This window comes from Megalops cyprinoides, chromosome 15 (genome assembly GCF_013368585.1).
Source record: "Megalops cyprinoides isolate fMegCyp1 chromosome 15, fMegCyp1.pri, whole genome shotgun sequence".
In the NCBI taxonomy this organism is placed as follows: domain Eukaryota; kingdom Metazoa; phylum Chordata; class Actinopteri; order Elopiformes; family Megalopidae; genus Megalops; species Megalops cyprinoides.
In genome coordinates, this window is record NC_050597.1 from 1,828,814 (window position 1) to 1,841,442 (window position 12,629).

At 45.4% G+C, this 12,629-nt stretch overlaps 1 protein-coding gene across 1 annotated transcript; it reads right to left on the reverse strand.

Moving 5' to 3' along the window:
* Positions 1 to 1,131: 1,131 nt before the first annotated feature.
* Positions 1,132 to 10,199, reverse strand: LOC118790263 (putative pre-mRNA-splicing factor ATP-dependent RNA helicase DHX32). The gene is made up of 11 exons (XM_036547168.1): positions 9,927 to 10,199; positions 8,286 to 8,479; positions 7,449 to 7,821; positions 7,018 to 7,251; positions 6,451 to 6,544; positions 5,938 to 6,087; positions 4,231 to 4,422; positions 2,750 to 2,890; positions 2,220 to 2,410; positions 1,501 to 1,691; positions 1,132 to 1,366 (listed from the first exon to the last, which is right to left on the reverse strand). Exons 1-11 carry the CDS (start codon positions 10,197 to 10,199, stop codon positions 1,171 to 1,173), a joined length of 2,229 nt encoding a protein of 742 aa, XP_036403061.1. The 3' UTR covers positions 1,132 to 1,170.
* Positions 10,200 to 12,629: the final 2,430 nt, after the last annotated feature.

Below are 12,629 nucleotides of genomic sequence, written 5' to 3' on the forward strand. Positions count from 1 at the left end.
CAGAAATATGATGACAGCAAGAATGCTAAAATTGGACCTGGCAAACTCAGTTTTATCTGCTTGTATTTTAGCAGACTGCATGTAATGTTTACATTTAACATTTATGTTGCCATCAAAAATTAAGACACTTAAGTCAACGTCTTTGGAGCAAATCACTGTGGTTTGGTTTGCAAATCGCCCACTGTTGCGAATTTTAACAAAAAATGCTCTCCTTGAAGTCATCCAGTATATAACTAAAAATGTAACATATTGTATGAATTTAGCATGGGCGAATTTGCACATGAAGAACCACTTCCTAGGCGTTAGGTAATGAAAACCCCAGCAGGGAATTTGAGATGAACCCCTGCTTACAATGGAGACGGTTACCTAACCTGTCTCAGTGTGTAAACCTGGGCTATATGAGGTCACAAAGGACACATGATTCTGTGTCAGCCAGACCTGCTTGGAACTGTTTCCAGAATGTTCCAAAGGTTTCTTTCATGTAGCACAACTCAATTTAACATTTTAATCAAGACAAGGCAACAGATTTTTAAATTCATTCATTTATTTCCCCATAAAGCCAACATTGACATGTATATTACAATCTTATCACATTTACTAACAGAACCAAATCCTTCAGAAATCAGAGTGTTTGTTTCCTTGACAAAATTAGAAAACAATAAATGCACAAGATAATATATTCCCTTGTTGATCCTTTTATACTTGCTGGCTGTACAAAGTACATTATCATTATCAAATACCCATGGGCTGAGTTTTGGTTTTGATGTCTGGAGAATATTAGGAGGATTCTTTTGTGTGAGGTGCAGCAGAAAGGAGCAGAGCTCATAACCTAAATGTTGTGTGTTTGATCCCAGATAGGCTACTACTGTTGTAACCTTTGGGCCAGGTACTTAATCTGAATTCTCAGTAAATATTCAGCTCTATATACAGATGCCATCTAAATACCGTGAGCTATGTATGCTCTTGATATAAACTAACCAGATGTAATTTAACTAGCATCTACCCAAGACAGTTAAATTTGCAGCGCTCACAATCTAGTCTCCATGCTCAGACTGTCTTACCTGTCAGTATGGAAAAGCAGTTCATTCGATAGCTGGTCTAAGTGACAGATCTACAGATACTGATGTGGGAATGAGTGGGCGGGGCTGCAGGGTGGGTGATTGTGGGAAGTCACTGTATGACACACCTCTCCTGAGCCTGGTTTCCAGCACAGTCCTCCTGTGATTCGCTGCTGAGGGTCTGGCTCCGCCCCCTCTTCACTTTGCAGGGCTCAGAGCCATCGTGGTCCAGGAGGGTCTGCAGTATGTCTTTGCTCTCACTAGCAGGCAGATTATAGAAGAAATACTGTGGGGCCATCTGAATGAAGCTAAAAGAGGAGGAAAACCTTAGTGAAATAATGCTCTTCATCTGGAAGCCTTTAGCTGGTGAACTGTACAATAACAGTTATAATAATAATACTATCAAATGCTGAAATGGGGTAGTTGAACTCTCAGCACTTACAGTTCGGGCGAGACCTCAGAGACTACGTGGATGCAGTTGTTTTCAGAGAGGGTGTACTCGTGAAAGAGCACCCACTCGGGCAGGCCTGGGTCCTGGCCCTGAGTCAGGTAGCTGGAGTGGGGGTGGATCTCAGCCATGTGCTTATGGGTCAGCACAAAGTACTGACCCGCTGTGTCCACACGTCTGGCGAACTGAAACGATAACCGTGGGGAAACGGTGGGTGAAAATCACAGGGCAGCCTGATAAAGGGCCTGAACTCAGGATGGCGACTGTACAAAATCTGCACAAAAATTCTGCCACATTTATATCAGTCAGAAAATCAAGAGGCCGCACACGCAAGACATACTAGGAAAGGTAGAGATAGCGGTGATTTCTTTTTCAATATGAAATGAATATTGTTTTTTCAATAAAAGAAAATGAGAAGGTATGTACATCCAGAGATTTCCTAAAGTCTGGGTTAATGAAGATAAACTGCAATAGAAATGAATCTATGATGAGTTTACGAAGACCTCTATAGCAGAGACACTGTTAGATTTTACATCTAGTTTTCTCTCGAAACATTACAAAATTGTGCAGATATATTCATGTCTTCTGCATTTTTCCAAATAAGAGTGTTAGGAGTTATATTACCAATAAATCCATTTTACAAACTGCTTCCAGAACAATCTGTCATATCTGCTGTGTGACTGGCAGCAGCTGGCCCTCAGAGCTGCACCCACCTGCATGAAGAATCCAGCCAGCAGCGCTCTCTGGATGTTGAGGGTGTTGTTCTTGGTTCCGAAGGCGGGTTCTGACACCGGCAGCTCGAGCCGCCTCAGGATGTCCGTCAGCTCGGATCTGATGGCGTCTGCCATCTGCAGAGCAGGGTAGCTGAGGAAGTGGTCCTGACACCACCTCTCAAGGTTAGAGCCTGCGGGGAAGCCGTTTTAAAGGGATCACTCTGGGAGGCCACAGGGTGCACTATCCCACAACTTTTACTCCACGCTCAACGCTTTCTGTGTCCATCAAGCAGCACTTCTCCTCCTCATACCGCATCCTCTCCAGAGTGCGGCCTGTACCACTGCCATTTAATCAGGACCCACATCAAGCAGGCTTACGGAAGAATCCGTATTAAGAACATGTCGATATATACAGTGTAGGTAAATATATACCTAAGCAATAAGCCTGTTTGATTCAGCCGTGAGCTGAAGCTGAGGTTCATTTCTGCCCAGCGACAGAGGTGCAGTGAGGGGAGCCGCAGAACACTCACATGCCTCCTGCTGGTTCTGCTTAAAGGCCCGGTAGACATTGATGAGGGTGAAGTGGTCCCCCTCGGGGTGCCGGAACATTCCGTGGCGCTGCAGAACCTCGGGTCGGGACTCCGGGCTCAGCTCCAAGAAGCAGCTTGGTGCTGAAGGGGCCAAGAGAGGCGATCAGGGTTAGTGCCGGGCTGCCAAGCCGGTCTCAGCCGGCACCAGCTGTCCGGCATCGCGGAGAGAGCCGCCCACACCAGCAGACGGCCCCCATATGGTGCAGCAGCGGCTGTTACAGGCAAACTGAACTGATTTAAAAGCTCTTTTGTCCCACGTTCAATTAAACAGCTCGATCAGTATGGGGAAATCTGAGGAAAAAACTAATGAGTTCAATCAGTAATGAAGGAGTAATTAGTACAACTGCTGTAGAATACACGTCTCTTCTAATTGTCTTAAAAACACAAGACAGACAATGCAAACACACTCAGTCATTTGCTCCTTTGCAGGAAGATACATATACGTGTCTCTTACACACAACAGTGTGATTGACAATGATTAAATTAAGCTTTTACATGTAATAAAGTACAGAACGGCTGTTTACATATACAGTACATTGTTTATATGAGTCATTCCTTCAGTGAGTATGTAAAGGTTTGCGGTTGTTTGTACTAGTTCATTGGTTTTTTTTATACTGTCATCTTGTTAACTTGAAATGCAAAGTGAATTTCTGTGCACAAGAGACAAAGGATTACATCATCTTAGTTTGCGTTAGCATGTCTGAGCCAGAAAGTTCAGTGATGGGAACAAGGTGACAGGGTCAGGGATACGCTGTGTGTAAGAGGCTTATTTCTTATAAGGCAACGATACCTTTAATGTAAGAGTAATGTCACTGCAGACACATACATCATTCATCCCTGAAATGCTTTTCGGATGGATTTGGCATTTATGAAATGTAAAGATAAACATTAAAACTTAAACAGTGCACAAAATATGAATTAAATATATGAATTTAATTTACATGTTTACTGTTTAAAGCTTCTTTTTACACTAAAGCTAGCCAACAGTAACATATTGTGTAGTTAAAGGCTTTTTTTAAATCAAACCCACTACTTATTACTTTAAATTACTGTTTTATGCCTGGGATTAATTTCATGCCCCAACATCTGGAACGAGTGGAATATGCCCCATCCCTGTGTATAAACTCCCAGTGGCGTCGTTAGGTCCTCTATAGCCCTGAATATTTCACGCCTAGCCCCGAATATTTTCGCCCTGAAAAAAGGAGATGTTTATAGCAAAACAACAGACAGACTGTGTAACAGAGCGGAACTTGACTTGCAGTGTCCGAAGGTGTGATAATATTTATTTATTATAAAGGTTGATATAACCTCCCCAACCTACCGATGCTGACCTCCCTGAAAAAAAAAACTTGACTTTCAATAGCTAGAAATGCCCCTGTAAACTCCCATGATGCTCTGCAGGGCTCTGAGTGCGGGCGTACCTGTGAGCATGGCCGCGATGGTGACCACCTCATTCACGCAGTCAAACTCACAGGAGGCCAGCAGGGTCTTGGCCATCTGCGGCTCCAGCGGGAACTCGGACATGATGATGCCGATCTCAGAAAGGTTCCCGTCATCGTCCAGGGCTGCCAGGTAATCCAGCTCCTCCAGGGCCTGCATCAGGCCCTCGGGGTCTGCGGGGGAACAGCAGAACTGCATGTCTCTGCTCTCACACTGAGCCTCGGCTGCAGTGGCAATGAGTTTCACAATGCTCCAGATGCACTTTTAAAACCTTTCCAGAGTTAAATTTAAAATGATAATTCATAAAATATTTTACTCTACAAAGGTGTGTCCATCAATGTGTTGTGAGTGAACAATAATTGTAAAGATGATGGAAAAGACTTTCTCCTTCAGTGAAGAATGTAGCACATGAAACTACATCAAAAACAGCATGTGAAGGAGAGCCTTCAACACCTCTCCCTTAGAATCCAAATGCTAATTGCAGATTGTCAATTGTGTCAATCATTTGTAATTATGTGCACATGTTGGCAATTTGTTTGGAGAGCCAGCCTATTGGGTAACGAGCTGCACCTGACTGTTTGACAGTGGATTAAATACAGGTGTGGCTGGGGAGCAGAGAGAAGGCTCACTTTGTCTCTGCTGTTGGCTTGCATAGGCTGGTGTCTTTGTCTGTTTGGATTATTATTATTATTATTATTATTTAATTATTGGTTATTGCTTTTATTTTTACTCCTTTATGAGAGAAGTATCGGCCAGCTTCTCTACACAGTGCATCGCCTAACAGCGACTATTCCAAAACTGTCACTAAACTGTTACATTATATTATTGCCATTTAGTAGAGGCCTTTATCAGGAGCAACCTACATAGGTTACAATTTTATCCATTTATGCAGCTTGATATTTCCTGAGGCAATTGTGGGTTAAGTACCTTGAACCAGCAACCTTTCAGTTACAAGCCCTGCCATAACCCCATACTGCTGCTCCAACTGTAAGTGCTATTGCTGTTCCTCTCTGCTGCTGTGAGCAGCCTGTGCATGTGACTGTGGTGCTGGCTAACGAGCTGCCCCTCTCTGCCGCCTCCCGGCACTGTTTAAACAGCGCTCTGCATGCAGGCTGATCCGTGCCCTGACCGTGCCCCCTGGCAGGGAGCCGTCAGCTGGGATTAAACACGGATCAGCGGCTCCCAATGACACAGGGCAGGCCCGTCTGCAGCCTCCACACACACACACACACACACACACACAGAAACACAGGTAGAGGCTGCTTAACTGTAAAAAAAATACAATATTCACAAACACAGCCCATGTGTCTGCAGTCAGTGCTGCTGTCTGTGTGTAACCTGAACAGTACGGAGGCCGTCGCCTCTGTCGCCTCTGTGCAAGCTGCAGTACTTTCCATTCACCCTGCAGCCTCAGTCTGATTACTGACACTGACTTCTGTAGGGCTAGCAGTGTTACATTACATTACATTACTGTCGTTTAGCAGACCCTCTCAGCCAGTGTGACTTACATAGGTTAACATAGGTTACAACTGAGGCAATTCTGGGTTAAGCACCTTGCCCAAGGGTACAGCAACAATGGCCCAGCGGGGAATCAAACCAGCAACCTTTCAGTTACGAGCCCTGCTCCTTACCACTATCTTACCCTGCCACCCTACCAGGGTGCAATGCATTCCCAGACGGAGGCTCACCTGGTCTGCTGATGAAGTCGCAGGGGCCCAGGCCAGCGATGTCCATGCGCTTCAGGAAGAGCACCGTGGGGGTGATGTTGGCCTCCAGGATAGAGGCAGGAGTCTCAGGCAGAAGTTGTGTCTCCTCAGGGTACAGGCAGAAGCACTTCCCTGGAGAACCCAGTTCCACACAGATAAGAGCACTCTCCCCCAACAGATAACATCACTCTCCCCCAAGATAAAAGAGCACTCTCCCTCAATAGACAGGAACACTCTGCCCCAGGAGATAAGAACACTCTCTGCCAGCAGATAAAAGCACTCTAGCCCAGCACATGAGAACACTCTCCCCCAACAGCCCATTCAATCAAGGTTTGTTCCACAGACACCCGTGGTATGCGCTCATTAGCAAAACTCTACCTACTTTCTACCTCATTTTTATGTGCAGTCTCAATAAACGGCTTCATTTCCACCACTGACATTTGTTCCCCAAACTGGAGTTTCTTCCTGTGACTCAGTAACCCCCCCCCCGCCTACCTGTGGAGCCCACCAGCTGCCTGCGACTCTCCGCTTGACTTTTACTGATGGGCTGCGTCACGATAGAGTTAGCCCTGATCCGAGGGTTATACACCTGAGAGAGAGAAAGAAAGGAGAGCGGTCACACCCAGCCTGTTTCATACACCCTAGAAAGCTTAGACTCACAGTACATCTATTCATATGAGCCAGAAACCATCCACTTTCAATGACAATGCAGAATGTATACACAAGTTTTCTTCCAGGATGGCAAAATTTTCCAATACACTCTGTACATGTGCCTCTCTGCAATATTCTTAAAAGTAACAATGCAGTTGAAATATGGACTTCATAAATGCCTCCCGAAGGATTCACATGCGAGTTTTACCAAAACTCCAGTATTAACTACTGTCAATATGTTGCCATTCATAGTACCCAGATTTAAGTAAAGGCAAACCAGCCCTGCAACCTCACAAATTCAGAATAAATCTCCATACATGTTATCAATGCAAAAGCCAGTAGAAAAAACAGCTTCACCAAATTTATATAAAGCCTAATACACTAAACTGAATTAACTAAACTCTTACTTACATGTCTCTTCTGAACTCCAGTGTCGATAACGAAGTTGACAGTGTCCACACCCCAGAAGGGCGCCTCACTGTGGCTGGAGGTCAGAAACACTTTCCTGCTCTTCGTCTGCTCCACCTCCCCCACCCAGCAGCCCCCCCCCTGGCCGGGGTACAGGGCCACTGGCACCAGCTCCCTGAGTGAGGGGGTCTGCTCAGCCGCCTCTCTCCGCAGGATCTCACACGCACAGGTAATCTCCTGAGAGAGGAAACGCACACACACACACAGTGAGGGAATGGAAGGTTCTACCTCCATCTCCAGTCTACAGATCCTTAAAGCTGGCCCAACACTGCACTAACGGAAGACCTTGTGCTAAATCAGATTCAGTGATAGGGAAACAGCAGGTAACCCCAGTCTCCGGGCTTCAGACTCAGCGTTACCTGTGAAACACATACCTGCACTGAGGCCAGGAACACGACGATGTCGCCCTCCTCCTGGGCTTGATGGATCTCCAGCACCAGGCGCAGTGCGGAGCAGAAGCAGTCCTCCTGGGTGCCTTTGCTGTACACCACCTCAGGCAGGCTGGTGCCCCCCAGCTGGATCAGGGGGGCGTCGCCGTAGTGAGAGGCCAGCAGGTGGGACATGTGCGGGGCGGTCAGGATCACCACCCGGAGCTCCGGCCTCTGCAGCTGGATCTCCTTCAGAAGTCCCAGCAGCACATCCGTACTCACAGTCCGCTCGTGGGCCTGGTCGATCACCACCACGCCATACCGCTCCAGCAGGGGGTCCGACATCATCTCTCTCAGCAGTAGGTCGTCGGTACAGTACCTGTGGTGTTCAAGCCAAAGCCAGGGGTTTACCGAGGGCCATGAAAAAGAGGCACAAGGGTTTTTCTGCTGTATGTACAGCAATTGGAATAAAAATTAAAAAATGATTTTGAGGATATTTTTATACTTTTCCGATGAAGTTTGAGTGGCTGGCTGCTTTATTTGTAGTAGTGATTAGTTTGGTCTGTTGTTTAATGAGATTCCCCCTCCTCTTTCTGCTCCCTGAGTAAGTGTGTCTGCTTTGTGAGCTGCTCTGACTCTGGGCTGCAGTGACATATGGCCCCACTGATCTCAGAGCAGCTGCAGCTCAGCCTGTCTGACAAAAGGGGCCCCTCTGCCCTGTCGCCCTCAGCCAGCAGGAGACAGCTCCAGCAGAAAGGGCTGGTTCACAGTGTGTGTGTGTGTGTGTGGGTGTGTGTGTGTGTGTGTGAGCGTGTGTGTGTGTGTGTGTGCGTGTGTGTGTACCTCAGCACGGTGTCGCTGGAGCAGCAGTTGGCCAGGGGGACGCTGTACCCCACTTCATGCCCGATGTTAACGTCCATTTCATCAGCGACGCGTAGGGCCAGGTCGACAGCACACCTCCGGTCGGTTTGAGTGCACACCACACCGCCGTGCTGGTACTGCACCGACAGACAGAACTCCGCACACCAGTGCGGCATCTGCAGGGGGGCAGAAACTTATCAAACTCAGAAACACTCAGAAATCCTGCCCCGTTGGCTCTGCTGGGCCTCGTGTCCTTCAGAGCCAAACGTCAGCTCCACTCCACTCGTCTGGAGCTCACTGCATCTGCCCCTTTGCAGGGACACTCAGTGTGGACCTGCTGGAGGCCTTTTTCATCTCCTTCCACAGCAACAGTTTCATATGAGAGCCAATTTGCTGGATGTGTGTCCCGGTTACTTTCTATGGTGAAGAAAAACCGTCTCGGCATCTACCCAGCATGCTGTTGGCTGTATCTACAACAAACATACTCTTTAATTCTTAACATTAACTTCCAAATATCATTTCTCATAACACACATGGCGCAGCATTGTAGCATAGTGGTACTCGTAATTGAAAGGTTGTCAGTTCGATTCCCTGCTAGGGCACTGCTGTCGTACGCTTGGGGAAGGTACTTAACTTAGAATTGTCTCAGTAAATATCCAGCTGTATAAATGAGTAACATGTAAAAAAAACCTATGTCACTCTGCATAAGACAGTCTGCTAAATGCCAATAATGTAATGTAACATGGAACAACAGCAAATGAGTAAAGCCTCTCAAGTGTTCTTAGGAATTTTAGTTTCCTTTCTTTAAAATGAGTTCAGAGCATCTAAGCTGATTGGACGGAGGCCCAGGAGGGCTTGTCTAACGCACAGCTTGGTATTATGTTCTCCGAACGTCATGGCTGCAGAGAGGAGCACGTGACAGCATCTGCTGGGATGTGACGCTCGTTTTGGCTTTGCTACAAACGGCCCTGTCCAAAAGCTGGATGTGCCATATGGGGTTCCAAGGCTGACGAAGGATCGTGTGACAGCTGTTCTGTAGCAATGGTATAGCATTGGTTCCGTTTAAAGACAAAAGCCATTACCGTTTAGTCTGTTAACTCACATCATTTAAGTATGCAATCATTTCTACTTTTTTAACAAACCCACGTTTAATCTACAGATTCAACATTTGATGTATTTATTGAAATGCAGAATCTTTCCAAGCATCCGGCGTGGTCGGATTGATCTACATGGTTCATGTCATTTCCATTTGCTTTGAGGCTGCTTTTAATGTAAAGAATTAATTCCACATATATCTAAGTCGCTCTGTGTAAACTCTACAATGCCTAAGGGTGCCAGATTACAAAAAAGGACCCGAAATAAACTCTGGAGTTTTATGAACTCGATATTTAGCTATACATTTAAAATATATATGTTAAGAAATAAGCTTTATTTTAACTCAGTCAAAGCAAAAACTGGTTAGGGCTGCATCATTCGTGTACTAAGGTTATCATATATGTTATCCAATATTCATGAGTACATTAAAATATTGAGTTTCTGTTAGAAAAAAAAGTACACAAATCAAAATATGTAGCGTGTATAAACTGCCTAACGAGCGGTGTAAAAACCCCATTCCGAACTCACCTGCGTACTTTTCCCAGTTTTCGCAGTTCCAGACACTATCACTAGCTGATGGTCGGCCAAGGTGTCCATGAACTCACGCTTTGCATCCCAAACTGGCAGGGCCTTTCTTTCTTTAAGTAACTTGTAATATCGTGAGGAGTACGGTAAGCCATCGAATTGGTTGAGCTCCAAAGCATCGTTTGAGTGCTCACTTTTTTCCATTTCATCTACTTCAGAACCGCACTGCTCCTCTAAATTGTCGTCTTCAGGCGAAGAGCCGCTGTCCGCCGACATGGCTACGATTGCAAATTCCGTATAGTATGGGATGGATTCCGTAACATAATACGGAAACAAAGTTATCCAGAGCGCGTCAACACAACAAGAGCCGCCAGCGCGCACATCCAGCAGGCTGATGTATCCTCGGCGCTGCGCTCCCAGACGCGCTCAGCCCGACAGGTCACATGGCCACTTAATCCCCGCCATAATAGAGCTCCGGGGATGATGCGCGACGCACAGGGACGGCCGGACAATGCGGCGTAAAATGATTTACACCCATAAAGCCTCCATGGAAACTGACAGGGCGATGCAGCTACGCAGGGTTGTTCATTTAGCAGCACTTCATGTGTTTGCACTTCATGTGTGTCTTAGGTTTTCTTACACGACTGCTAAAATAAAATAAAAAAGCATACTTCATTTTTTAAATGTTGGCTGTATTGTCACACTGCTACGTAGCTTAATATTAAGTAATTTGCGTTTTTGCAGTCTTTCTGAAAGCAAAACCACCGCGCAAATGGTGTATGCGGCAGGGTGACAGCGGTCTGAAACGTGTGGAGCTGCTGTCTTTTCATAGAGCGCATCTATCAATGGAAGACATGTTTCACATCTCTCAGTGACAGACGGAACACATCAAGTGATCAAAATCAGCGTTAATATTAATATTTAAAGTTTAAAAACCTTGTGAGAGAGAACCTACTACACAGACACAGACGGTGGCCAACATTCTGCTTGTCGTTTTGTACACAGCCTTTCAACTATCCATACACACATGCAGAGTTTAAATATGATATGATCACAATAGTCTTTCTGTATTGACTTGCTCTGAGGGTTACAGGAGGAGCAATTATTGGAAGATGTATGCATATACATACATACAACATATATTATATATATATATTTTATTTGGCTGTAAGCAGTCCCAAGCTGAGGAGACATGTTATGTTTACCTGGCTGCCCTCTGTAACACTCAGGCAGTCATGGTGTGCAGCATCATGGTTAGTAAGCAGGATTTCAGTATTCTAGGCCTGCTGAAATCCAAGCCTGTGGTAGACAGATGAATATTTAAAGAGGGCAGGCATATGTGGAGGCTTACCTTGCACTGAGCTGTGTGGAACTGACATTCAAGGTGAGCTTCTGCATCCCGTGCTGGGGAAATGAGGTCTGCACTGAAGTTCTGATGAGCAGGATGCTAATTTCATCTCTTACCACATATTCTGGGGTCCAGGATATGTCTCCCCAGGTCTCCCCGTAATTACTTTCTTAAATTCATAAACCCCCAGGCAGGAAAACTTTCATGCCACCCTGCCTGCATACACAAGTGCTGAAAGCATGTAAATTTCACAGAAATGCTAAGCAGAGCATCAACAGGAATTCTTTTTTTTGTCACAGTGCATGGAAAACTCTTTTAAAATGAGTCAGTTATGCGAAAATCAGGCTACAGAAGAAACAGGCTACAGAAAAGCTGGCTTGTCTCTGATAACTACACTAACATCGACTTGCTGCTGTTAATGCTTGTTGACTTGTCACTGTAATTGTGCGCATTTCTAAAATTCAAAGTAATTATTCAACTAATCAACACTTTGAAACAATTTCCTCCAGTGTGCAATGGGAGCAAGTGACAGCAAGCTGACGGTGAGAGGGATTTGTTCATTTTGGTGTGTTAGCCACCGGTAATCTTCCCTTTCCAGAACAGCGAGGCTTAAGCTTCGGAACGGATGCCTCCTGGCACAATGGTACATAACACAGAAAAAAATCAACTCATATTTACACAAAATGCAAGGACGCACATTGTCTTAAATTATTTTAATTTTGTGTACACTAAAAGAAAATTTACACGCTAAAGCCGGAAAAGAAGCAGGGTGTGCAGTTTAACCTTTTCACAGGCTCTTCAAGTGTATTGTCATTTTTCCATAGGAATTTCCCCATAGGTTTTATAGTCCATGATTTTACAGTACAGTCCTAAGCCACAGCGATCTATGATTACATCCATTTCATCTTTACAATGTGCAAAATCCCCCTTAAAAAAGGTACACAGTGGTAAGACATAAAAGTGAACGCAAACGATAAAAATACTTCAACAAAAACCAAAACAAAGCTCCTCTAATAATCCATGTGACAAGAGGCAGGGAAGCAGCCCATGGCTGGTCCCTCATTCCTTGTGACGTAAGGTGACTGCCACCACCTTCAGCAGCATCTTACATTCTGATTCTCTCAGGCTCTATACCAGTGGTTTAGACCATGAAATAGCTCCACCCCCCAAAATACAACTAACACAGGGCAATATAGTATGGCTGTATTCACAGCAATAGGTTGAAATGACATAGGTTTACCAGATTATCTCAACAACAAAGGCCAGGCGAACTAACAAAAGCATATTTTAGACACTCATCAAAGAGGCTTTACGACATTAGCATGACCCCGATTATGGGTGGAGTTACCCTGTGCTGT

Excerpts from the sequence above, each read along its gene's own strand:
- LOC118790263 (XM_036547168.1), bottom strand. The coding sequence starts at position 10,199 with ATGTCGGCGGACAGCGGCTCTTCGCCTGAAGACGACAATTTAGAGGAG. Across the intron at positions 7,822-8,285 it reads TCCAGCGACACCGTGCTGAG|GTACTGTACCGACGACCTAC; the intron begins GTACACACACAC and ends TGAACACCACAG. Across the intron at positions 7,252-7,448 it reads TGTTCCTGGCCTCAGTGCAG|GAGATTACCTGTGCGTGTGA; the intron begins GTATGTGTTTCA and ends TTCCTCTCTCAG.